Source organism: Ailuropoda melanoleuca, chromosome 16 (assembly GCF_002007445.2).
Source record: "Ailuropoda melanoleuca isolate Jingjing chromosome 16, ASM200744v2, whole genome shotgun sequence".
NCBI classification, from domain to species: domain Eukaryota; kingdom Metazoa; phylum Chordata; class Mammalia; order Carnivora; family Ursidae; genus Ailuropoda; species Ailuropoda melanoleuca.
The window spans coordinates 11451251-11476112 of NC_048233.1; the positions used below are offsets into that span (position 1 = coordinate 11451251).

At 45.0% G+C, this 24862-nt stretch overlaps 1 protein-coding gene across 7 annotated transcripts in view; it reads left to right on the forward strand.

Annotated features, from left to right (window-relative positions):
• Nucleotides 1-24862, forward strand: part of BCL2L14 (BCL2 like 14) — a 51944-nt gene that overhangs the window by 17867 nt on the left and 9215 nt on the right. For 3 of the 7 annotated variants that reach the window (XM_034645983.1, XM_019805510.2, XM_019805511.2), the window contains one exon: nucleotides 20156-20595. In XM_034645983.1, coding sequence (XP_034501874.1) covers nucleotides 20163-20595 — 433 coding nt within the window. In that variant the 5' untranslated portion in view covers nucleotides 20156-20162. Of the gene's footprint in view, nucleotides 1-11986; nucleotides 12191-18382; nucleotides 18447-20043; nucleotides 20066-20155; nucleotides 20596-24862 lie in introns of those variants that run through there. The other 4 variants (XM_002924829.4, XM_034645985.1, XM_034645984.1 and 1 more) reach the window with 3 other exon arrangements.

Sequence of the window (24862 nt, forward strand, 5' to 3'; positions counted from 1 at the left end):
GTTTCACCCTATAATAATTTTGAAACACGATATGTTAGCCACTGTTCTCTCTCCCAGCTCAGCAATCATATAACACGAACAGCTAATGGTCATTGGAGCATTTCTTAACTGAATGTTTTTCATATATCTTCTATGGCAGTTTAGTCTTTACATGAAATGAAGTCTTTTATGATTGTCGTTGTTGTTACTGTTATTCCCACTTAAGGGGACAGAAAATCAAGGCTAGCGAAGTCAAGAACCTTGCTCGACGTCCACTTAGGAAGTGACAGACCCAAGGTTCATATCCAGTTTTGTCTGATTCTAGGGCCAGAACTCATCCATATGCTTTCTCACCTCTTTGCATCATCCATAAACTTGCCATTATCTAAGTCGATCACAAAGAAATATCAAAGAGAATGGAGGACAGAACTCAGAGGTAAATCACATCCCTCCAGGCATATATGAACCAATTACTCACGTAGTCGTACAGAGATGAACTTTTTTTTTTTTTTTAACATCATATTGGAAGGCCAGAGAAGTGCAGCAGTTTGCCCGAGCTCACACACCGAGGAAGAAAGGAGATGGGAAAGAAAACAATCCAGAGAGCTCAGGCCCTTCATTCCATCAGCACACACTTGGAGTAGAAATGAGTAGAAATAGGGGCACCTGGGTGGCACAGCGGTTGNAGCAGTTTGCCCGAGCTCACACACCGAGGAAGAAAGGAGATGGGAAAGAAAACAATCCAGAGAGCTCAGGCCTTTCATTCCATCAGCACACACTTGGAGTAGAAATGAGTAGAAATAGGGGCACCTGGGTGGCACAGCGGTTGAGCGTCTGCCTTCAGCTCAGGGCATGATCCCGGTGTTGTGGGATCGAGCCCCACATCAGGCTCTTCTGCTATGAGCCTGCTTCTTCCTCTCCCACTCCCCCTGCTTGTGTTCCCTCTCTCGCTGGCTGTCTCTCTGTCAAATAAATAAATAAAATCTTTAAAAAAAAAAAGAAATGAGTAGAAATAAGCCCAAAAAGTTTTGCAATTCCAGCATCTTCGAGACAGCAAGCCTCCAACGTGTTTGCGTGCATCTCACGAGGATCTTTATCAGAACCCTTGCTGGAGGGAACGTGTACTTTATCAGACACACCCCCTTGGCCCATGGGAGCGGGGATGTGTTTGCCCTGACCCTCAGTGAACACTCGGAGCCCCCATTCTAAAGGCTCTTAAATCATCCCTTTAATAACGCGGTGTAGGATTTTGCAAGGAGTTGCCATAGGTGAGCTTTTTGAGGGGTGCCGACTCCCTGAAAACTGCAAGTCATGTCCAGTCATCAGGGCCCACGTACTACAGTGGTCCTGGGCTCCCCGCACCGGGCCTGTCTTTCCTTAGAGCTGATAACACACCACCATCTCCTCTTGATTGAAGGCTTCAACTTGTCTCCATCATTTCCCACTGAGACTGTTTTCCTTGGTAAAGAAGAGACAAGTCACGTTGAACCAGAGTGGTTCTGTTTTCTTTCTTCCTTCTGTTGTTGTAAATGAATCTGAAAAATAATCCCTTCTATTGTTATTAATATTTTCTTTACTTTTTTAAAAAGATTTTACTTATTTATTTGAGAGAGAGAGAGAGAGCACAGCATGGGGAGGGGCAGAGAAAGAGGGAGAAGCCGACTCCCCGCTGAGCAGGGAGCTGGACATGGGGCTCCATGCCAGGACCCTGGGATCATGACCTGAGCTGAAGGCAGACACTTAACTGACTGAGCCACTCAGGCACCCCATCTTTTGTCGTTAATATTTTCAAGAACCTCAGCTGGGACTGACACTCCAGGCCTATTCCACTCTTCTGTATTTGATTTTTGTGCTTGACACTGACAAAGACTCTCTTCTTGACTGAACTGTAGCCAGGATCCTTTGAGCCCAGAGAGGCCCATCCTTGGGCATGTTCTCCAAGAGCCCAGTTTTCGCAAGATTCCTGCCAAGTTGGTTTAGCCAGAGTCTCCCAGATAACAGATCACCCTTGATATCTGGCCAGATACTTCATTCCCAACCATCCCCCAGGGAATGTCTGGCCACCCTGGCCTGCCTCCAGCAAGAATCCTATCAGGTTGGTTGAGCCAGATTCCCCCCCTTATCCCTGATTCTTCTTCTTAGCAATTTTCCATCCACTGACCCCTCCACCCTGCCCCTTAGCTAGGAAGTCCCACTTTTCCCAGTTGGATTCAAAGCTAAGCCCAGTCTCCCTCCCCTACTGCAAAACTTGACTGCAGTGGTCCCTATACCTGCCTGAATAACATCTACTTTACCATTTTAACAAGTGACAGAATAACTTTTTAACAACTCCTTTGGGCACCATTTGCATGTGTTCTTTTAAAGTGAGAGCTCATGCGAGAACTTCCTTTTGGCCTCAAAATCAAATGTCTTCCCTTGGCTTCCTTCTCCAGATCGCTCCCTTCTACTTCCTACCTAGTAAGAGGCTCCAACCTGTTCACCTATACAGCCTGAGCCCTTGTGATACTGTATTATTTGTAAATGGGTCCATAAGCTGTTAAGAAAAGCAAATGCCAGACTTGAGATCTCTATCCAAATGCCTCTCAATCAATTAGACAATCAAAGAGGACCCTGAAGGGAACATGAGGTGCGGAGAATTAAGTGATTTAACCAATGTTAGGAGGTAATGTTTTCAAAGGTAGAATAAACAAGCTGGGGCAAGTGGTAAGGACAGATTTTAAACAGTAAAGTACTATTGCAATGGGGAAAAAGAGTCCAGTGTGAAATGAATGAAACTTGTATTCGTTCAGGGAGGAATGGGCGAATGGGGTTAAAGGGAGAATGAGAGCCAGTGAGCAGAAAGGGAGTAGAGAGCCAGTGAGCAGCAGAGAGTGAAAAATTTCAAAACAGAAGGGCTGGGGCGGGGGGTTGGTCCACTCAAAACCATCTAGGTTGTTTAGGCTCCTACCCTCCCACAGGGACTGGCAGACAGGGACCCTGTGTTCAGGTGTTGGCTCAAACAGTAAGTTCTTTTGTGATCCTTGAGTTAGCTCAGCAGGCACTTTAAGGGAGCCTAGCTCAGGCCACCATAGGGATATGGCCATGTGCTCTTGGAAATTATGTTAGTGTTCCACTCAAGTCTTTCTGGGCCAAGATTGAGGCCCAGTCAATAAAGGGCTCAGAATGAGCCTGGTTAGAACGTGGGCAAAGAGAATCTTTGTCAATTCCCACTTAATACAAAAGAACATGTGTCAGATATTGTATTTACTTCATTGATGGATGGTGGAACTGATATTATATTACAATCAGCTCAAAGGAGAAAAACTACCACACGTTTACAGTCAGCTAAGGAATACTGGAATCAACTGACAAACAGAGGCAAGCTGGAAAAACGGGTCAATACCCTCCGGACAATCAACAACCCCATTCCACGGGAAAGCATCTGCATTTTAATGGAAGGAACACTTTGTGTTACTATCAGTCTCCTGTAAGGCAGCTTCTGTCTCTACAGAGTTGTAAAAGATCCCAATCAATGGAAAGCAAGCAAAGGTACATGCAGGTATAAAATCAAATAATCTCCAAAGGTTCCAGCATTCCACTGAAAAGATATCCAAAAATATCTTTTCGTCCATTTCAACATCTTCTTGTTTTTCCTTACACCAAGCTCAACAGCAATAAAAGTGAATTAAGAAAATCAAAAAGAGGGGTGCCTGGTTGGCTCAGTCTGTTAAGTGACTGCCTTCAGCTCAGGTCATGTTCCCAGGGTCCTGGGATCAAGCCCCGCGTTGGGCTCCCTCCCTGCTCGGAGGGGAGTCTGCTTCTCTGTCTCCCTCTGCCCTGCTCCCCTACTCCCCTGCTCGTGCTCTCTCTCTCTCTCCCTCTCAAATAAATAAATAAAATCTTTAAAAAAAGAAAATCAAAGAGTTGATTGAAAAGCATCAATGATCAGGGATAGATCTATACAGTAAGTATTAGGAAGACAGTTTCAGTGGTTAGGTTCCTGAGCTCTGAAGCCTGGCTGTCTAGGTTCCCTCAAACCCCAACTTTGCCACTTGTGATGCTATTATGTTGGNCCTGAGCTCTGAAGCCTGGCTGTCTAGGTTCCCTCAAACCCCAACTTTGCCACTTGTGATGGTATTATGTTGGGTAATTTTACTCGGTTTCCCTGTGCCTCAAATTCCCCTTCTATAAGATGGGCATAACAAGTACCTATTACATAGCTGACTTAATCATTGATAAAGGCTCCGTAAATTACAGATGCCACCGTGATGCCTGTTGGAGCCTGTGGCCATGAAAACATGCCTGTCTTTAGTCTACAATGCAATGCTTGGCTAGACCAGAATTCTATCTTCATGATTGCTAAATTCTACACTAAGTCAACATTAATTCTTTCTCGTAAGCTTCCCATTGCTTCTAGTAGCCTAACTAGTTGCTCTCTGTCAAGTGTAAGATTCGAGTGTAGGCAAAATTTATCAACATTGCTTCCTTTGACTTTAGAGGTGACATTAGCATCAAGTATGGGGTTCTCTTTATTTATTGGGAGTGTTTAGCTCTCCCAAAAAGTCAAGTTAGTTTAAAAATGCTGTCACAATCAAACTCTGCTTCTGTGCCCATGTGGTCTCCATAACCATCATCCATATTCCTTCTGGTTATAGCAACCCCCCAACACTAATGCTTCAATTCCTTTATTTTGTCTTCACTCGAACATTCTAACCACAACTTACAGGATTTCCTTACAGGTGTAGAGGAGGGAGAAAACCTTTTTCCCTGGCCTCTTAGGTACTTCACCTGGGACCCTGCAAATTAGACAAAGGTAGATTAACAACAGAAAAACAAATATAAGTTTATTAACACATGAAGCTTACATACACATGGGAGAAACTCAGTGATGAGTAACTCAAAGGGGTGGCTAGAACTTGGGGCTTACATAGCATCTTAACAGAAGAATAATACGTCTACACAACTATAGCAGACAAAGAAGCAGTTATTAACAGACATGCATGCACTGGCTGTAGCCATCCCCCAGGGCTCAGAGCAGAAGGAACAGGCAAAAATCCTCATCTTTGAGTTTAACCCAGCAAAGTGTTTGACTTTACAAGCTGCTGCCGGAGGGTCTTACTTCTAATTAGCACACATCTAAGTGCTAACTGCAATCCTTCCTGGAGCCTGAAAGAACTGGTGGGCACTTCCCCTGCCTCCTCCCTCCTCCTGGCTCCACTAATAAAACCAAATTGTTGGTATCTCCTTGGAAGGATCAAGATGTGTCAACACATCTAGTGCCCCAACTTTTAAGGCTGCCACCTGAGAAATGGGCTGCCAAATCACCCAGTTCTGATAGCCACCATGGCTTCCCTACGCCTTCTCCCTCTAGCTCACTCCAAATCACCAGTGTCTCCATGGAAGGAACTTTTACACATGTCTGGCACCCCAGCTTTTGCAGATGCCAGCCAAAGGACAGACCCCCAGATCACCTGGTCCTAAAAGCCAACAGGGCTTGCATTCACGGATCCCACAAGACTATAGGAAACAATGAAGCAGTTCTCAATGGGGGGGGCAAGAGCACCCACCTTCACAGCGAGACACAGGTCCAGTGCAAAGGGAGCAGACAAAAAAGCCCATCTCCCAGTTTCTGCTGGAAGGGCCCTAATTACATACTTTCCCAGCTGCTGCCTAAGGGTTTGGCTTCCAAACCTGCATATAGGTGCAAATTATGAGTCTCCCCTTTGGGACACTGACAGGCTTTGGCACACCCTCAACTCCTGGGCGCCACTAAGAACAAAGCATGGATTAGCACAAAGGTTTGAGAGACAACCAAGAGCCACTAGTAAAGAGATTGAATCAGTACTCAAAAGTCTCCCTGCATAGACGATGAAGATGGCTTCACTGGTAAATCATACTAAACATTTGAAGAATTAATACCAATACTTCTCAGTCTCCCAAAAAGTAGAAGACAAGGGAACACTTCCAAACTCATTTTATAATATCAACATTAAGCCCTGATACCAAAACCAGGCAAGAACACTACAAGAAAAGAAAACTAAAGGTCAATATCCCCAGTGAACATAGATTCAAAACCCTCAAAAAATATTAGCAAACCAAATTCAACAAGACATTAAAAGAATCAATACACAGTAATCAAGTGGGATTTATTCCAGGGATGCAAGGATGGTTCAACATTCACAAATCAATATGATACACCATATAACAAAATGGAAGATAAAAATCATATGATCATCTCAATAGATGCAAAGAAAACATTTGACAAAATTCAATTCATCTCATGACAAAAACTCAACAAACTGGGTATATAAGGAACATACTTCAACATAATAAAGGCCAAATGTGACAAACCCACAGCTAGCATTATACTGAGCGATAAAAACTGAAAGCTTTTCCTCTAAGATCAGGAATAAGACAAGGATGCCCATTTTAGCCACTTCTATTTCACATAATACTAGAAGCCCTGGCCAAAGCAATTAGGCAAGAGAAAGAAATAAAAGTTATCCAAACAAGAAAGGAAGAAGTAAAATCATCTCTATTTGTAGATGACATATTCTAACCCTAAAGATTCCACCGAAAAAACCTTTTAGACCTAATAAATGAATTCAATAGATTTCAGATGCAGAACTCAAATACAAAAATCAGTTACATTTATATAGACTGACAATGAACTCATGGAAAAAGAAAAGGAAGAAAATAATTCCATTTATAATAGCATCAAAAATAATAAAATACTTAGGCATGAATTTAACCAAGGAGACAAAAGATCTATACCCTGAAAACTATAAAACATTGGTGAAAGAAATTTTAAAAGACACAAATAAATGAATAGATATTCACGTTCATGGATGGGAAGAATTAATATTGTTAAAATGTCCATACTACCCAAAGTCATATACAGTTTCAGTGCAATCCCTATCAAAATCCCAATGGTATTTTTCACAGAAATAGAAAAACAATCCTAAAATCTGTAAGGATCCACAAAAGATTCCAAATAGACAAAGCAATCTTGAGCAAGAAGAACAAAACTAGAGGCAACACACTTCCTGATTTCAAACTATATTACAAAGCTGTAGTAATCAAATCAGTATGGCATAAAAACAAATACATAGATCCATGGAACAGAAGAGAGAGCCCAAAAATAAACCCATGTGTATATGGCCAACTAATTTTCATCAAAGGAGCCAAGAATATGCAATAGGGAAAGGAAAGGATAGTCTCTCAAATAAATGGTGTTAGGAATACAGGCTATCTTCCTGCATGCAAATGAATGAAACGCACACACAAAAATCAACGAAATTGATTAAAGACTTCATTGTAAGACCTGAAACTGTAAAACTGTTAGAAAAAAACATATGAGTTAAACTCTTTGGCTTTGGTGCCGGTGATGATTTTTTGGATTTGACACCAAAAGCAAAGGGAACAAAAGCAAAAATAAGCAAATGAAACTACATCAAACTAAAAAGCTCTGCACAGCAAAGGAAACCATCAACAAAATGAAAAGTCAGCGTATGCTGTGGGAGAAAACATTTGCAAACAGTATGTCCCATAAGGGGTTAATATCCAAACTATAAGAGGAACTCCTAAAATTTAATAGCCAAAAAAAGCTACCATTTTTTTTAATGGGCAAAGAACCTCAAAAGACATTTTGCCAAGGAAGAGTTACAAACAGCCATCAGCACATGAAAAGGTGCTTGCAATCTCTAACCATCATGGAAATGCAGATCAAATCCAAGACGAATATCAACTCACACCTCTTAGGTTGTCTATTATCAAAAAGGTGAGAAATGTGAAATGCCTGTGAGGATGTGGACGCAAGGGAACTCTTGTGCGCTGCTGGTGGGAGCGTAAATCGGAACACACACTATGGAAAACAATGTGAAGGTTCCTCAAGAAATAAATTAAAATAGAGTATTTTCAGCTTAGGGGCACCTGGGTGGCTCAGTCGTTAAGCGTCTGCCTTTGGCTCAGGGCGTGATCCTGGCGTTCTGGAATCGAGCCCCACATCAGGCTCCTCTGCTATGAGCCTGCTTCTTCCTCTCCCACTCCCCCTGCTTGTGTTCCCTCTCTCGTTGGCTGTCTGTCTGTCAAATAAATAAATAAAATCTTAAAACAAAATATTTTCAGCTTAATAAAGAAGGAAATCTTGCCGTTTGTGCCAGCATGGGTGACCCTGGAGGGCATTATGCTAACTGAAATCAGCCAGACAGAGAAAAACAAATACTGCATGGTATCACTTATATGCCGAACCTTAAAAAAAACAAAACAACAAAACAGAACTCAAAGACACAGAGTATAGAGTGGTGCCAGGAGCTGGGAGGTGGGGAAATAGGAAGAGGTCAAAGTTTATGAAGTTTGTTATAAGATGCGTAAGGTCTGAGGACCTAGTGTATAACATGGTGACTATATAGTTGATAAGACTGTATTGCAAAATCAAAATTTAGGAGAGAACTTATGTATTCTGGCCAAAAAAATGTATGCCATGTGATGACTGTGCTAATTAACTCCATGATGAAAATCCTCTCGTAATGTATCAAATATGTTTCATATATTAAATCATGCCGTTATACATTTTAAATATATTACAATTTTATTTGTCAGTTACACCTCAATAAAGCAGAGAGGGGGTCAATAAATTTGTATAGAAGTGAGAAGACAAAGTAAAAGGGCATTAGGGCTTTGGGGGTGGCAGACTGTGGGAAGGTAAATATACGGGGGAAACTAACGGGAGATGAGAATTGTTTTAGTAAGTTTTCTCTGTTGATTCCTCCGGTGCCAGCTTGAGGCTGGGAAGAGTCTCGGGTTGTCTCCCGTGATTAAGAATCGTCTTTCTTAATCAGGCAGAAGGCAGAACTTTCCTTGTGTCTGCTTCTTCGTAATTGCTCTCAGCTCAAAATACTCCTCAGGGCCAAAGTGGCCTGTTTTGGAATAGCACACTCTGAAGCCTTCACAGGTAGACTTTGTAACAAATGGTGCTTCTTTTTTCAAATGTTTTATTTGAACCAGTTGCATTCCTTTGTTGCTTCATTTCCTCCGGTTTCATCACTGAGATTAAAATAAAGATGAGAGTCAAACCCCAGAATAATACGGTGTTCATCCTAATGCGCTCATCTGGACTTTCGAGTCTTATTTGGTGTTCACTTTATACTCACAAAGACGGGCAAAAACCCCAACGTTTTCCTGAGGGTGAGCTTTTTATTCATACATCCCAGCACTTAGGGATTTTTTCCCTTAGACATATTTCCCATAATAATTTAAATAAATTCCAGAATCTAAGATTAAGGCAAATTGAAAATAAATATAATGATTTCAAAAATAGCCATTGCCAATAATTCAACTCCTAGGAATCATTCCTCGGGAAACCATACAAAATATCGGCAAAGATGACAAAACCATACTATGCAACATTATTTATAAAAGCAAATGCAGGAAAACAAACAAAACATTTAAAAAATATCTGCCAGGTTGAATAATTTTAGTGCTTCCATTCGCCAGACTTACGCAGCCATTACAAATTCTATTTACAAAATATGTTTGTTGGTATAGAGATAACCTTATGATACAAGTTAAATGCAAAAAGCAAGTCACAAGGGGCACCTGGTGGCTCAGTCGGTGGAGCATGGACTCTGGATCTCAGGGTGGTGAGTTCAAGCCCCGTGTTGGGCGTGGAGCCTACTTTAAAAAAAAAAAAAAAAGCAAGTCACAAAGCTGTGATAACAACTATGTAAAACCATGTACACTGTTTTTGTTCAGGAATCCTTCTGGTTGAAAGAAACACTCTAATCAGCTGAACAAAAAAAAAAAAAAATGCATGGGTGAAAGGAGTCTCCCAGCTCCCACGTGGCAAGTGGAGAGCTCCCAGGAACCAGGGCAGTACTCTCTCCTGCTTCCTGGGACCCTGCTGCTCTCTAGTTCTCTCTGGATCAGTTCCTTCATCCCTTTCTCTGTCTGCCGTCTTTTACGCCTCTGCTTCATGGGATCCAAACATGACCTGCCAGATGAAACACCCAGCACAGGCCGGCTAGCATCCCAGCAACACAGTTCTAAATTTCTGGCACATGGAATTGAACTGGCCCCCGGCTTGGGTTTTACGCAATCTACTTCTTGTCCAGTTGGTTATGATGAGGGGGGCAAAGGGTCATTCTGTCCACTTAAGTAGGGGTGCCTCCCCATATGCGCATAATTGGAAGGGCAGGGGGCAGGCAGACACTCGAGAGGTAGCTAAAGGTTATTGTCATAGAAGGAAATACACCAGATTTTTAATAACATTTATCACTGACTGACTGGATCATGGTGACCTTTCCTTTATGCATGCTATTTTACAAGTTTTCTACAACACTGTGTGTTTTCAGAATCAGGAGAAAAGTGGGTTTGGTTTGGTTTCTAGTATATAACATGTATTGAACCCTGTCCCTATTATGCGCTAGCTTGTTGAGTATGGGAGTTGCCAACCTCAATGATTAATGGACGTTCTCTTGATGAGCCTGCCTCGAGCCAGTTCCCCCTTTCTTGTGTTTGTACTTAACCTTGCCAAGACCTCGTGGGATTGTAAATGGTTTCTGCAACCAGTGTCACTAAGTTATACAACTCTGCGCACCAATAACAACGCTAGCCCATACTGTGTGATTAGTTATTGATGACATGCATTTGTTGATTCTTGAACCATTTCAAATGAATAGATCTTGTTTATTTTTTTAAGACTAAGTTGTTTAAGATTTTATGTATTGAAAGAGAGAGAGTGCGTGTGTGCGCAGTCACGAGCAGGGGAGAGGGCAGAGGGAGAAGGAGAGAGAACCTCGAGCAGACCCCCCAGCAAGCCGAGCAAAGAACCCCATGCGGAAGCTTGAACTGAGCCAAAATCAAGAGTCAGATGCTTAGCCAACTGAGCCCCCAAACAGCTGAGTTTTTTTAAAAAGAAAAACCAGGGGCGCCTGGGTGGTGCAGCGGTTAAGCGTCTGCCTTCAGCTCAGGGCGTGATCCTGGAGTTCTGGGATCGAGCCCCACGTCAGGCTCTTCCGCTATGAGCCTGCTTCTTACTCTCCCACTCCCCCTGCTTGTGTTCCCTCTCTCGCTGGCTGCCTCTATCTCTGTCAAATAAATAAATAAAATCTTTTTAAAAAATAAAAAAGAAAAAAAAAGAAAAAGAAAAACCATTCTTAATATTTTGTTACCCCTTAAGTTGACTGACTTGCACAGGTCATGTGCCGTAAATACTAGTTTGCTGGTTAACACTCACTTTGAGTCCCCAAAGAACTGACTTTCCCATAACCACTGGGATCAGATCCTTCTGGATCTGTTTGCCTAACATTTAAACAGCCAGTTCTTCCTTCACTTTAATGAAATTAGCTTTAATTCCTCTTTCCCCATTCACACTTCCTTCGTCGTCATGTTTTACTGGCCAGCTCCCAAGGTTTCATGATCACACTTATGGCCGTAAATGTCTCTTTCAGTTAAGAATCTGGATGGAATGTAAATTCAGTTTTAACTCTCTTCTTTCACATACATAGGGAATTCTATCTTTAAAATTGTGGGGGAAAAAATGAGTCTCTGTGGCTTCCATGGCTGGGGTTAGAGTCTGTTTTCAAGACTTTTCCAGTGGTTCCATTTGAATATAATCTTTGAATCACAGAGGAGGGTAGCACGATATATAACGTGAAGCTAGGACAGCCAGGATTTGGCTCTTGGCTCCACTGACAGGGACCACTAGCAAAATATGCTGCCTCCCAGAGCCTGATTCCTCATCCGTAAAATGGGAATCCTGACACCTGCTTCTCGGTTCTAAGATTAAATACGTGGACAATGCCTGTCCTCTATTAGGTGGTCAGTAAACATTTGCTAAACTGATGCAATGTAAAGAATGTAAAGAACTATCAAGGAAACACCCATCTAACCCTCCTGAAGGGCAGTGAGAGACTCTGATAAAGGATGCAGAACTACTTTTAGAGTCAAATTACATGGGCAAAGGTCAGCCACTCCTTCAGTTAAAAAGCTGGGGGCAGGACTTAACGAGGAAGTGGCCGTCCTTCTCTGAGCCTCGCTTCAGCCTTGGTCCTCAGCCTGAAGACGCTGCATCCCGTGGAAGTCCTGGTGCCCTGAGCCTCCCTAAATGAGAAGCCAAGAAGACCTGGTGAAAGTTTCCTCTTAAGTTGTGTGGAGAGAGACTCAGGTCTAGAAATATCCTTGCCGCCACCAGACCTGAAGCAGGGGAACCTCGTACCAGCTCCATGCCCAGGTAACACCAGGTTCGCAGCCCTCCCAGGAAGACACGGCTGGGTCTTCAGTCCAGGTTTTGCTAAGGAGGCAGATCTAACCAGGGGAGAGCCCTACTGGGTTCATTATCATGTCAGTCTCGGGAGGCAAAATGACAGCTGCGAATCTGGGGTGATTTCCAGGAAAAGGAGAGAACTGATATATGAGGGGTTTCCAGGAAAAGGAGAGAAAGATAGATGAGGTTTCTCTTTCATTTCTCCTTTGCTACAGAAGGTTTGAGATAGTGCAGTTAAGTCTATATAACTGTCTGGTTCATTTTTTAACATTATGCAGTCCTCTCTCATTGAGTGTGTGACACAGCGTGTGTGATGACGTGACCGCAGGTGGGTGGCCAGGAGCCCACGGAGATGCTGACTCCCTCCCCTAGAACAGGGATGGGGCTGAGGACAGGAATCCCCGGGTTTGGGCCCCGTCCTGAGCACCTACCTGGTGGGAATGTGGTCTAGCCCTGGCTTGACACTCACTGGCTTCCCTGAGGACAAGGCCCGGGTAAAATGGGCAATCCCTCTCCCTCCGATCTAGAAAGCTGCCTCCTCCCTGAGTCCCCGCCCCCCTCTGAGCTCTGTGCTTTGGTTTCACTAATGTGCCCCAAGGCTCTCACAGTGTAGTTTCCCTGGTGGGAAAAATTAAGACATGTTACCTCATTTCGCCCTTAGGATTAAAAAACAGGTCATCCTCAGAAATGACAAACTGGGGAGAGGCATGGAGATACTAGAAAGTCTGAAGTTCAGGGAGGAAGGAAAAAGGGCAGACAGGCTCCGAAGGGCGCAGGGGGCATAGGGTGCTGACAGGGAAGGCTCAAGGCAGCCAGACCAAATTTAGCTGACAATCTGGCCTGGGAAGCCCCCTGGGGTTGAGTGTATTGAGGTGTGAGCGACACCCGGGCCTCACGTGTCTGTCCGGAGCAGTGGAAGTCAGCTCTTCAGCTGAGCCTGTGCAGGTGTCCCCCCCCCCACTCCCACCCCCACACACCCCCAGCAGGCCCCACACACAGTGAACTGAGCCAACTCCTGCCCAGCTTGCTCTGGCCACTCGCCGTGGCAGAGTCTGCTGGAACCACGAAACACGCGTGCTTCTCCATGACCTGCCACGGGAAGAGAAGTGAAATCTAATCTCAACAAGTGAATCCACTGCTGAAAATCCCCAAAGCGTGTCTGGTGACCACAGCAGAGGAGTTCCCAGCAGGTTCGGCCTTCCCAGCTCCACCAGTGCTCCCCAAGGCCAGGCTGAGGGGACCCTGGGGGACTTGGGCCATGTAGGAGGTTGGGGGGAAAGGAACAGTGACAGAGGGAAAAGAGACCAACCCAGGAAGCTCGGTAGCCTTGCTTTTGAAAGTAGGTTTGCCGTGGTGTGTTCCAGATAAGGATGTGAACAGAGGGGGGGAGGCGGAGGCTTGTGTCTCCGGAGTCAGGGAGTTAGCATAAGCCTCACAGGTGTTACTCTGCAGGGATCCCCGTCCTGGGTCTGATCCAGCCGGTGGAGGGGTGGAGGGCAGGGGAGGGGAGCCAGACTGCCTTTCCATATACATGCATAACATTTATGGTGTAAGTTTCCATAAACCCTCAAGTTGGGCTTTTACTTTGAACAGGAATGGCTGAGAGCCTTAGGAATCCAGCCCTAAAGGAACCCAATGCTGGTCTGAAATAAGACTTAGCCACAAGGTTAACGGTAGCTCTCCCTTCATGTTCAGTGAGGGTCAGCAGGGGGAAACCCCATGCATTCACCGTGTTAGAACCGATACTTTGTTGTGTCCACTATTTTGTTTTAGCCCAGTACTTTCCCCCTGGTACAGCACCATCCCCCCACACCCCGCACCCCCACACCCCACCTCCAGGCCATTCCAGACCAATGAGTACTGCAGTGTTTTCTGTTTCTCTCTGTTTTGGCCCCCAACAGTGGGGGGTGGGCCAAGTACTCCTTTCCTTTCCCTGCCCGTAACACAACAAAAATCTCCTCTTTCACAAAATGGAAAGACCGTGGGCTCCATCTTGACCCCATTGGTTTTCCCCTTTTCTGATGTTGCTCTTGCATCGGCATCAGCAAACTTGTTTCTTAAAGAAGTCAGACCCTTCCTCTCCCCCTCAGTGCCACACACGCGCACACACACACACAATTTTCCAGTCTTCCCACTACATTAGAAAGGTTTGGGGTTTTCTAACTTACATGCAGGTATCCTTGGAAGCATAGTATGGCTTGGAGAGAGGGCTCGCCCTCTCACCCAGGACATAGTTCCTGTGGGACCTGAGCGTGTTTCCTGCCTAGAGTCATCCTGAGCTGCCCAATTCTAAAGGGAGCTTCAAATTTAAAACCTTCTCACTTCTGTCCTGACACAGTCCAGCTCTGGGCTCTTGTCTGGCCTCAGTTCCTTCCACACCCCAGCTGCTGCCCCAGTTCTGACCGCCTGACCTGCGCTCGCCTCACCCTTTTTGGCTCCTCTTGCTTGTCTCTGGTGGCTCTCTCCCCCCCCACCTTGGTCCACTTTAGTTGCTTATGTGTGCCTCAGTTCTCAGTATTTCTTTCATTCATAGAGTTGCCCGATTTGCATAAAAATGCTAGACACCAGTTTAGTTTGCATCTCAGATAAACAACAAATATATTTTTTTATTATTGACATATAATGTATTATTTGTTTCAGGGATACAGGTCTCTGATTCATCAGTCTTATATAATACCCAGTGCTCATTACGACACATACCCTCCCCAGTGTCCATCACCCAGCCACCCCCTCCCTCCCACGCCCCTCCACTCCAGCAGCCCTGTTTGTTTCCTGAGATTTAGAGTCTCTTATAGTTTGTCTCCATTTCTGGTTTCTTCTTGTTTTAGTTTTTCCTCTCTTCCCCTATGATCCTCTGCCTTGTGTCTCAGATTCCACATATCAGTGAGATCATATGATAATTATCTTTCTCTGATTAACTTACTTCACTTAGCATAATACCCTCTAGTTCCATCCATTGCATTGCAAATGGCAAGTTTTCATTTTTTGATGGCTGCATAATATTCTATTGTGTATATGTACCACGTCTTCTTGATCCATTCATCTGTCAATGGACATCTGGGCTCTCTCCATAGTTTGGCTGTTGTAGACACTGCTCCTATGAACATTGGGGTGCAGGTGCCCCTTCAGATCATTACATTTGTATCTTTGGGGAAAATATCCAGTAGCACAATTGCTGGGTCATAGGCTAGCTCTATTTTTAACTTTTTGAGGAACCTCCATACTGTTTTCCAGAGTGGCCGCACCAGCTTGCATTCCCACCAACAGTCTAGGAGGGCTTCACTTTCTCCGCATCCTTGCCAACATCTGTTGTTTCCCGACTTGCTAATTTTAGCCATTCTGACTGTTGTGAGGTGGTATCTCATTGTGGTTTTGATTTCTGTTTCCCTGATGCTCAGTGATATTGAGCACTTTCTCACGTGTCTTGGCCATTTGGATGTCTTCTTTGCAGAAATGTCTGTTCATGTCTTCTGTCCATTTCTTGATTGGATTATTTGTTCTTTGGGTGTTGAGTTTGATAAGTTCTTTATAGATTTTGGATACTAGCCCTTTATCTGATAAGTCATTTGCAAATATCTTCTCTCATTCTGTTGGTCATCTTTTGGTTTTGTTGACTGTTTCCTTTGCTGTGCAAAATCTTTTTATCCTGATAAAGTCCCAGTAGTTCCTTTTTGCCCTTGCTTCTCCTTGCCTTCAGGAATGTGTCTAGGAACAAGTTATGTGGCTGAGGTCGATGAGTTTGCTGCCTATGTTCTCCTCGAGGATTTTGATGGATTCCTGTCTCACATTTAGGTCTTTCAACCATTTTGAGTCTATTTTTGTGTATGGTGTAAGGAAATGGTCCAGTTTCATTCTTCTGCATGTGGCTGTTCAGTTTTCCCAACATCATTTGTTGAAGAGACTGTCTCTTTTCCATTGGATATTCTTTCCTGCTCTGTGGAAGATTAGCTGACCGTAGAGTTGAGGGTTCATTTCTGGGTTCTCTATTCTGTTCCACTGATCTATGTGTTTGTTTTTGTGCCAGTTCCATACTGTCTTGATGATTACAGCTTTGTCATAGAACTTGAAGTCTGGAATTGTGATGCCAATTGTGATGTTTTGCTTTTCTTTTTTAACATTCCTCTGGCTATTCAGGGTCTTTTCAGGTTCCATACAAATTTTAGGATTATTTGTTCCAGCTCTGTGAAAAAAGTTGATGGTATTTTGATAGGGATTTCATTGAATGTGTAGATTGCTCTAGGTAGCATAGGTTTCATACAATATTGGGGATATATTTAAACTAAAGAAATATTTGTTTATCTGAAATTCAAATTTAATAGGATGTCCTGTATTTTATCTGGCAGCTCTATAATCAGTTTTCATTCATTCATGAAAAAATATTTATGAAGAACTTACCATGTGTCAGGCATTGTGCTAGGTGCTGGGAAAGTTGTCCAGGTCCCAGGCTTCATACCTTACAGAATATATACTTTATACACACACATACTGTGTACATATACATATATATATGAACCTAGAGGAAGAGTGTGGCTTTTGTGCTAAACCTAATATTTGTATGTCACTAGTTAGTTTTAACTACTGCATTTGATGAGCTTGCTTTTATAAACATTAATATTTACTTAACAAAAAAGTAACCTATCACAATGTAATTGTAATACATAACGGATGCCAATATTTCTTGAGCATTTATCGTCTGCCATGCACTATTTTAAGTGATTTATACCAATTCTTTTTTTTTTTTTTAAAGATTTTATTTATTTATTCGACAGAGAGCGAGACAGCCAGTGAGAGAGGGAACACAAGCAGGGGGAGTGGGAGAGGAAGAAGCAGGCTCATAGCAGAGGAGCCTGATGTGAGGCTCGATCCCATAACGCCGGGATCACGCCCTGAGTCGAAGGCAGACGCTTAACCGCTGTGCCACCCAGGCGCCCCTATACCAATTCTTTTTATCCACGTACAAAGTTGATGAAACAGGGTTTTTTTTCATTATTATTATGATATGTCAGTGACCATATAGTACATCATTAGTTTTTGATGTAGTGTTCCATGATTCATTGTTTGCGTATAACACCCAGTGCTCCATGCAATACATGCCCTCCTTAATACCCATCACCGGGCTAGCCCATCCCCCCACCCCCTCCCCTCTGAAACCCTCAGTTTGTTTCCCAGAGTCCATAGTCTCTCATGGTTCATTTCCCCCTCTGTTTACCCCCCCCTTCATTTTTTTCTTCCTTCTCCTACCGATCTCCCTGCTATTCCTTATGTTCCACAAATGAGTGAAACCATATGATAATTGTCTTTCTCTGCTTGACTTATTTCACTCAGCATTATCTCCTCCAGTCCCATCCATGTTGATTCAAATGTTGGGTAATCGTTCTTTCTGACGGCTGAGTAATATTCCATTGTATATATGGACCACATCTTCTTTATTCATTCGTCTGTTGAAGGGCATCTCGGCTCCTTCCACAGTTTGGCTATTGTGGACATTGCTGCTATGAATATTGGGGTGCATATGGCCCTTCTCTTCACTACGTCTGTATCTTTGGGGTAAATACCCAGTAGTGCAATTACCAGGTCATTGGGTAGCTCTATTTTTAACTTTTTAAGGGACCTCCACACTGTTTTCCAAAGTGGCTGTACCAACTTGCATTCCCACCAACAGTGTAAGAGGGTTCCCCTTTCTCCACATCCTCTCCAACATTTGTTGTTTCTTGCCTTGTCAATTTTTGCCATTCTGACTGGTGTAAGGTCATATCTCAATGTGGTTTTGATTTGAATTTCCCTGATGGTTAATGATTTTGAATATTTTTTCATGTGTCTTAGCCATTTGTATGTCTTCATTGGAAAAGTGTCTATTCATATCTTCTGCCCATTTTTTGATTTGATTATTTGTTTCTTGGGTATTGAGCTTGAGAAGGTCTTTATAGATCTGGGATACCAGCCTTTTATCTGTAGTGTCATTTGCAAATTTCTTCTCCCATTCCATGGGTTGCCTCTTTGTTTTATTAACTCTCTCCTTTGCTGTGCAGAAGCTTTTTATCTTGATGAAGTCCCAACAGTTCCTTTTTGCTTTTGTGAAACAGGGTTTGTTTGGTTTTTTTATCCCCATTTTGCAGATGGGAAAATGGAGGCCCAAATAAATTAAGAAATGCACCCAGTCACACAGCTAGTAAACAGATGACCCAGGATGTGAACTAGATTATCTAACTCACGAAACCAACAGGTAAACCACTACTCTGTACAGACCAACACTTGTTTTAAAGATTTTCAGTTCGTAATCAGTCCTCCTCCATGGTCAATGAATTAGCTAATATGAGTCATTTTATAAACAGGAAAACTACACCACAGAGAGGCTAGTGATTTGCCCCAGTCCCTTTGCCAGTAAAAAAGCAGTTCTTCAGCCCAACTTCTCATTCCAAATGCTGCACTCCCGCATGCCATCTGAAACCCCCTGGAGCTTAGCTAAAGCAGTGGGGCCCAAAGTGAGTTTCATAAATACTCTTTACTGAAAGACTTAATCAGGCACTTGTTCAGAAGCTGAAGTTCTACTCTAAATGCTTTACAAGTATTAACTAATTTAATCTTCGTAACAGTATGAAATGGGTACTGTTATCATCCCCATTTCAAACATGACAAACTGAGGCATAGAGTCAAGTTACATAACCACTAGTGGCAGAACCAGGATTTGAGCCCAGGCTGTCTTGGAATAGGAAAAAAATTCCACAAGTCATTTTCAAGTGCCTTTTTGTGCCGGGCACTATGGTAGGCACTGGGCCTGTGGCTGCAAGAAAACAGCACACGGATAGGCCTGCCCTCGTGGGGCTTCTCTTGTGTTGAGAAGAGAATAAACCTAGACAAACTTGGGAAAGGGTCCTAATGGGGATGACCAACACTGGCGGCGGGGGGCGGAGGGGTGCAAACTGTTGGCCTGTGGGAGCAGGTGGTGGGGGAGGGGAGGAATGGCAGGTGCGTTGGGCAAAGGTGGAAAATGAGGAAGGGGCATGTGCTTTCCGGAGATGTTGAAGTGACCCCTGACAGCAGAAGTTTTCACCGTGGGGCATCATGTGACTGTGAAATTGGGAGACGGTGAGGGAAGAAAGATTGTCAGATTGTCGAAGCCTGGAATAGGTTGGGGATATGAGGAAATGGAAGGGAGGAGGAGCAAAGCGGTCATGACCCCCACCTCACACCGTACCCATCAAGTTTTGCTTATGGGCAGATCTGTGGGACTTAGACCTGTTCAAGCCAATGCAGAGGATAAGGGAAGAAGGAAGAGAGAATAGGAAGGGTCAGGGACCCCAGACATTTCCCTTTGCTGAGTCAGCCTCCCTCTTTGCCCAGCATCCCCAAGAAGCCCTTAACTGCCTTCTGTGGTCCAGGGCACCTTTTGAGATGTGCTGATGGATCCAAGTGAGAAAATGCAGAGCTTTCAGTGGCACATTCAAAGGCCTCCATGGCTGGCCCCACTGCCGTTTCCCTTCCTGTCCCTCCACATCCCTCAGCCCCAGCTCTTCACAAAGCACCTGCCTGTGCTCTGCCAGCTCTCTCACCACTCTTCAAACACGTCCTAAACTGAACCGTAGTCTTCCCTCGGCCCACCCTGTTCCACCCACCCACATAACCCTTCCTATCTGTCAAGGAGACTCTGCTTGCCCTCTCTCAGAAGCTGTCTGTTCCACCCCACACTGGCTATCTGCAACTCTGATCCAGCTCCTTGCCCACTGTCTATGTGGAGCTGTCTGTGTACATTCTCTCTTCCTCATCTTTCAGAAAGAACCCCGGATTTTCCATTTCTGATGACTTCCTGCCTCCCTCCACAAACAGAATGTGGGCTCGATAAATGTGCGTGGAGTTCCCACTCCTGTCTCTCCTGACCCCCAGAGAGTAGTGTGCCCACGGGTGAAAGGACACGTGTGGACTTTGTTGTTGCAGACCTGCCATGTGCACCACCAGTGCCTGTGACCTGGAGGAGATCCCCCTAGACGATGACGACACAAACAGCATAGAATTCAAAATCCTGGCCTTCTATGCCAAGCACCATGTCTTCAAGAACACCCCCGCTGTCTTCTCGCCAAAGCTGCCGAGAACGAGAAGTTTTTCCCAGAGAGGACTGGGGGGTTGGTCAGCCAATGAGCCATGGACACAGGTGTCGTGGCCTTGCAGAAATTCCCCATCCAGTGAGAAGCCCCTGAACCTGGCCAAGAAAAAGTCTTCCTGGAGAACACTCTTTGGAGTAATAGAGAAGGAGGAAGATTCCCAGAGCTCGCCTGAAGTCGTTTTGGAGGGGGCCACGGCAGAATGTCAGGCTGGTCCTCGGAGTCAGCAGTGGTCCAGGTCCCTTACTACCGTGGAACAGCGCTCGGAGCAGGAAGGTAGGCTTTGGGGGCTGCTTCTCTCCCACCACAAAATCTTTCCCTTCTTTGTGTGCGTGGGTTTTCATCTCCTCCCAGCTGGGAATGTGGCCTGAGGCAGGGCACTCCACTGTGCCTCAGTTTCCCAACTTATTAATATTAATAATAGTTGCCCTGCTTTTCCCAAGACTGAGGAGAAAGGAAGAGGCTGTTGCTGAAGGGTGGCAGGACTGGTTTTCTGGCTCTACTGTCTAGAAATAAGCTTGAGGCCCTAAGTCCTGATCCTTTGTGCCAGAGGCCAGTATGGAGGGAAGAGCCCTACGCAGGGGTTCAGGCTGCCGTTCTTCCTGAGGTAAGTCAGCTCTCCTCTCCAGGCCTCACTTTCCAACTGTACATGGGGGTGTCCCAACTTCCCTATGTCTTAGGGTGGTGGATGGAAAGATCAGGTAGCTATACATAGAAATGCTCTAAAAAAAACCCCAACAACTGAGAAGGATTTTTTTTTAAGATTTTATTTATTTATTTATTTGAGAGCACACACACGAGTGGGGGGAGGGGCAGAGGGAGAGGGAGAAGCAGACTCCCCGCTGAGCAGGGAGCCCCACGCGGGGCTCAGGACCCTGGGATCATGACCTGAGCCGAAGGCAGACACTTAAGTGACTGAGCCACCCAGGCGCCCCAACTGAGAAGCATGTTGACAAAAGCTTTCCTCAGTGGGACAAAATACATTATATTGAATACAACATTTTCATGAAGGGCTTTACCATAGCGAGTTGCCCTTCCTCCACAAACCTTGGCACAAGGGTCTTTTCCCCAGAGCCCACTGGCCAAATAGCTGAAAGAAAACCCCCCTCTCCTGCCGGGTTAGATTGCTGGGGTAACTTGTCGATAATTAGTCAACAGGTGGCAGTAATGTCTCAGTTTTAGAATGGTGTGTGCCCAGCAGGCTTGCTTGGAGAATCAGCCCACACTTGGCAGTTCTCCATCACTCACTGTGATCAAGGAAGCTTTTCTTTCCCATACTTTTATAAGTCCCATAGACTTACAGGAGAAGTCTGTTACAATTTTATAACAGGTGAAGTTAGGGGTGAGATTATCTGGGGAACTCCTCCTCTCCGGCACAGCAAGCTCCTGCTGGAGATGGTCGCTGAGCTGTGGGGCCTCAACAGTTTGGAGGCACCTCAGTAGGCTTTTCTGCTCAGCTGTCTTCGGACTAAACCGAGAGGCAGAGGGAGCACTTCCAGACTCGAATCTTCTGGTTTCCTGAGGTAAATGACACTCTGTATTTCAATAGTACCGAAGTGTCATTTGACCTTTTTTATTTACTTAAATTTCAAGAGCTTTATATAGATACAGATATTCTCTAAAATGGTAGAAATGATTACTTCCTAAGGAGCCCTTGCTATAGACATGCGTGTTCAGCGTCTCCTCCCTTCCCACCTTTCTCTTGCCTGCTTTCTTGTTTGGTTAGTTAACGTGGGTGGTGAGTTGGTTGCACACTGGAAGTGACTCAAGAGAGTCTCACGTTCTAGTTCTGTTTTGCCATGTACAAATCAGAGCTTAGCAGTTGGGGTCCCCTGGGTTCTTGTAACTGAAGGCCACAATTTAGACCTGGCTACTGTGTCCAGGACTCAGACACCAGGCCCCAGTGAGAACTGTGAGTGTATGTCCCAAGATCAAAGTCTAGAAGTGAGAGGTCTTAGGAGGTAGAACCATGGGCATCAGTACCAGCCCAGGTTCTTTGATTTGTGAACCATCGTTTGTCCACAGCTAGGATTTGCTACATGTGGAATGTTGTAGTTGCGATCAGGTTCAGATGCACAGAGTGGGAAACTCAAATAACTATGGCTTCAATAATGTAGAGATTATTTCTCTCTCCTATAAGAGAAGACCGAAGTTTGGCAGCCCAGGCTTCACATGGCAGCTCCAACCATCATTAGAAATTCTTTCTCTGCCATCCCTTGGCTAGTGGCTTCCAACCTCAGAATCACCTCGTATTCCAAGGTGGCTGCAGAGACTCCCGCCATCATCTGTACATTTCAGGCCGGAAGAAGAGGAAGCAAGTGTGGGGGGAGGGGGCACAAAAGGGTGTCTTCTTTCTACATAATTCCATTCCCTCTTAGAGAGCTTTCTTTTTTTTTTTTATTTAAAGATTTTATTTATTTATTTGACAGAGATAGAGACAGCCAGCGAGAGAGGGAATACCAGCAGGGGAAGTGGGAGAGAAGAAGCAGGCTCACAGCGCAAGAGCCTGATGTGGGGCTCGATCCCATAACGCCGGGATCACGCCCTGAGCCGAAGGCAGACGCCCAACCGCTGTGCCACCCAGGCGCCCCTAGAGAGCTTTCTTAAACCAGCACTCAACTTTTCTTACATCTCATTGGCCATTCCTTACTGGAAGGGAGGATGGAAAATGTAGTCTGTTCAGCTGAACCCATTGCTGCCTGTGACACCGCAGGGGGGCTCTTGCTAAGGAGGAAGAAAATGAATACAGGGAAGGAAATAGCAGTTTCAACCATAGAAAAACGCCCTACCCCTTTTATTTAAAACAAATGCCTCAGGGAGTGCCTGGGTGGCGCAGTTGGTTAAGCATGAGACTCTTGACTTCGGCTCAGCGTCATGAGATCGAGCCTGGCATCCGGCTCTGTGCTCAGCAGGGAATCTGCTTGAAGATTCTCTCCCTCCGTCAGCCCCTCCCCCTGCTCACGCTCTCTCTCTCTAAAATAAATAAATAAATCCTATTTTTTTTTTTTACTTAAAAACACCGGCACCCTCTCAACTGTGCTGTCCTCTCTTTCTCTCCTGAACACCATAGTGACACCTACCCCCAGCTAGACCCCAAAGGAGGGGCAGCCTTTGTGTCCTCTCCCCACCCCAGCCAGTTTTCCCTTGCCTGTCAGATGAGATCAACTCCAACAAGAAGGGAGTCTTGTCTTTTCTCAGCGTTTAAAATTAAGGTTTTTAAAATGGGAGTCTCAACTACAGCTGGTTCGTCTGTTTCCTGCACGTACGTCGCCTGCCTCCCTCATTGTGTCCACCAATTCAAACACATGGATATGCGTAGGGAGGCAAGGCGGAGTGGCTATTTCCATGTCCGCCAGTGGTCTCCTGATTGCCCTGCCACAGGGGGGCTGGAGGATGAGGAGGGACAGCCTCTGGGGCCTTCATCTCCCTCGTCTGAGTGCAAGATGGGCACAGTGTGACTTCCGGTGCGAGAGCCGTGCGGGGACCACGTCAGACAGGCTGCACAGTAAGGTACAGAGGGAGAAAACGCAAGCTTTCCTTCCCTGTTTTCCACAGACGCGAGGCTCCCACTGGCTTTGGATTCAGTCTTTTCCCGTTTCCTTGCCAGGGGCCGTGCGTAGCCAGCCTTCCAGACGAGGCTCGGTGGGCTGCCACAGGGTGTTAAGTCTGTGTTTGGTTTGATTGTTAGAATGGGAAGGAAAAGCATCGGTCCTTTTCTCCTTGACTCTCTAATTCTTCTCTCTCAATTCTCTCATCTGTTTTTGAACCCTATGGGCCAAGCAAGAAAAACGTGGCTTTTTAAGAAAACCATTATGCCCTTCTTTAAAGGAAGGCATTGTGGACAAAGGCCCCATGGTCTTCCAGAGATAGCCGGAAGGTGAAGGGAGAGTACCAAAGGTCTCGAGGAGGAATCTAGGGAGAAGGGGTCAGAAATCACCTCGCGGCTCCAAGGGATGTCAAAGCTATGATTGGGACACAGTCCCTCCTGAGACCCAGGCTTTGCCTCTCTCGTCCATCCTGAGGTTCAAGCCAGGAGTTCCCCTGGACACTCCAGCCTTCTAGCCAAACCCCCACTCTGTTGCTTTCTTCAAGTGCAAGAATTGAATAGTAGTGTTTTTCAAATATTCCATATGCTCCATATGGCATCAAAGATAGAGCTTCTACGGATTTCTCAAACTTAATAACTTAGGAACAAAGCAACAAGGAAAATGTTCGTCCCAAGTGACTCGGCAGTACCACCTGCCCACCCCACCCGACCCCCATCCCTGACCAGAGACAGAGCTGACTGGTCCTTCACAGGCGAGGACGTTCAGGGGGCGACGGCCACGTAACCCTTCCTGTCCCCACACGTTCTATTCTATGGTTAATGTGGGCAAATACATAACTCTTCTCCTGGATGATAAATTCTTGAAAGGCATGGATGGCACGTTATGTACCCTGGTTTACCTATCTGCATTAATTGGATGTTTCCCATTAGACATGGAGGAGAGAAGATGTGTAACCATATGAACGAGAGAAAGGGAGTTCGGTGTTTGCTTGATAA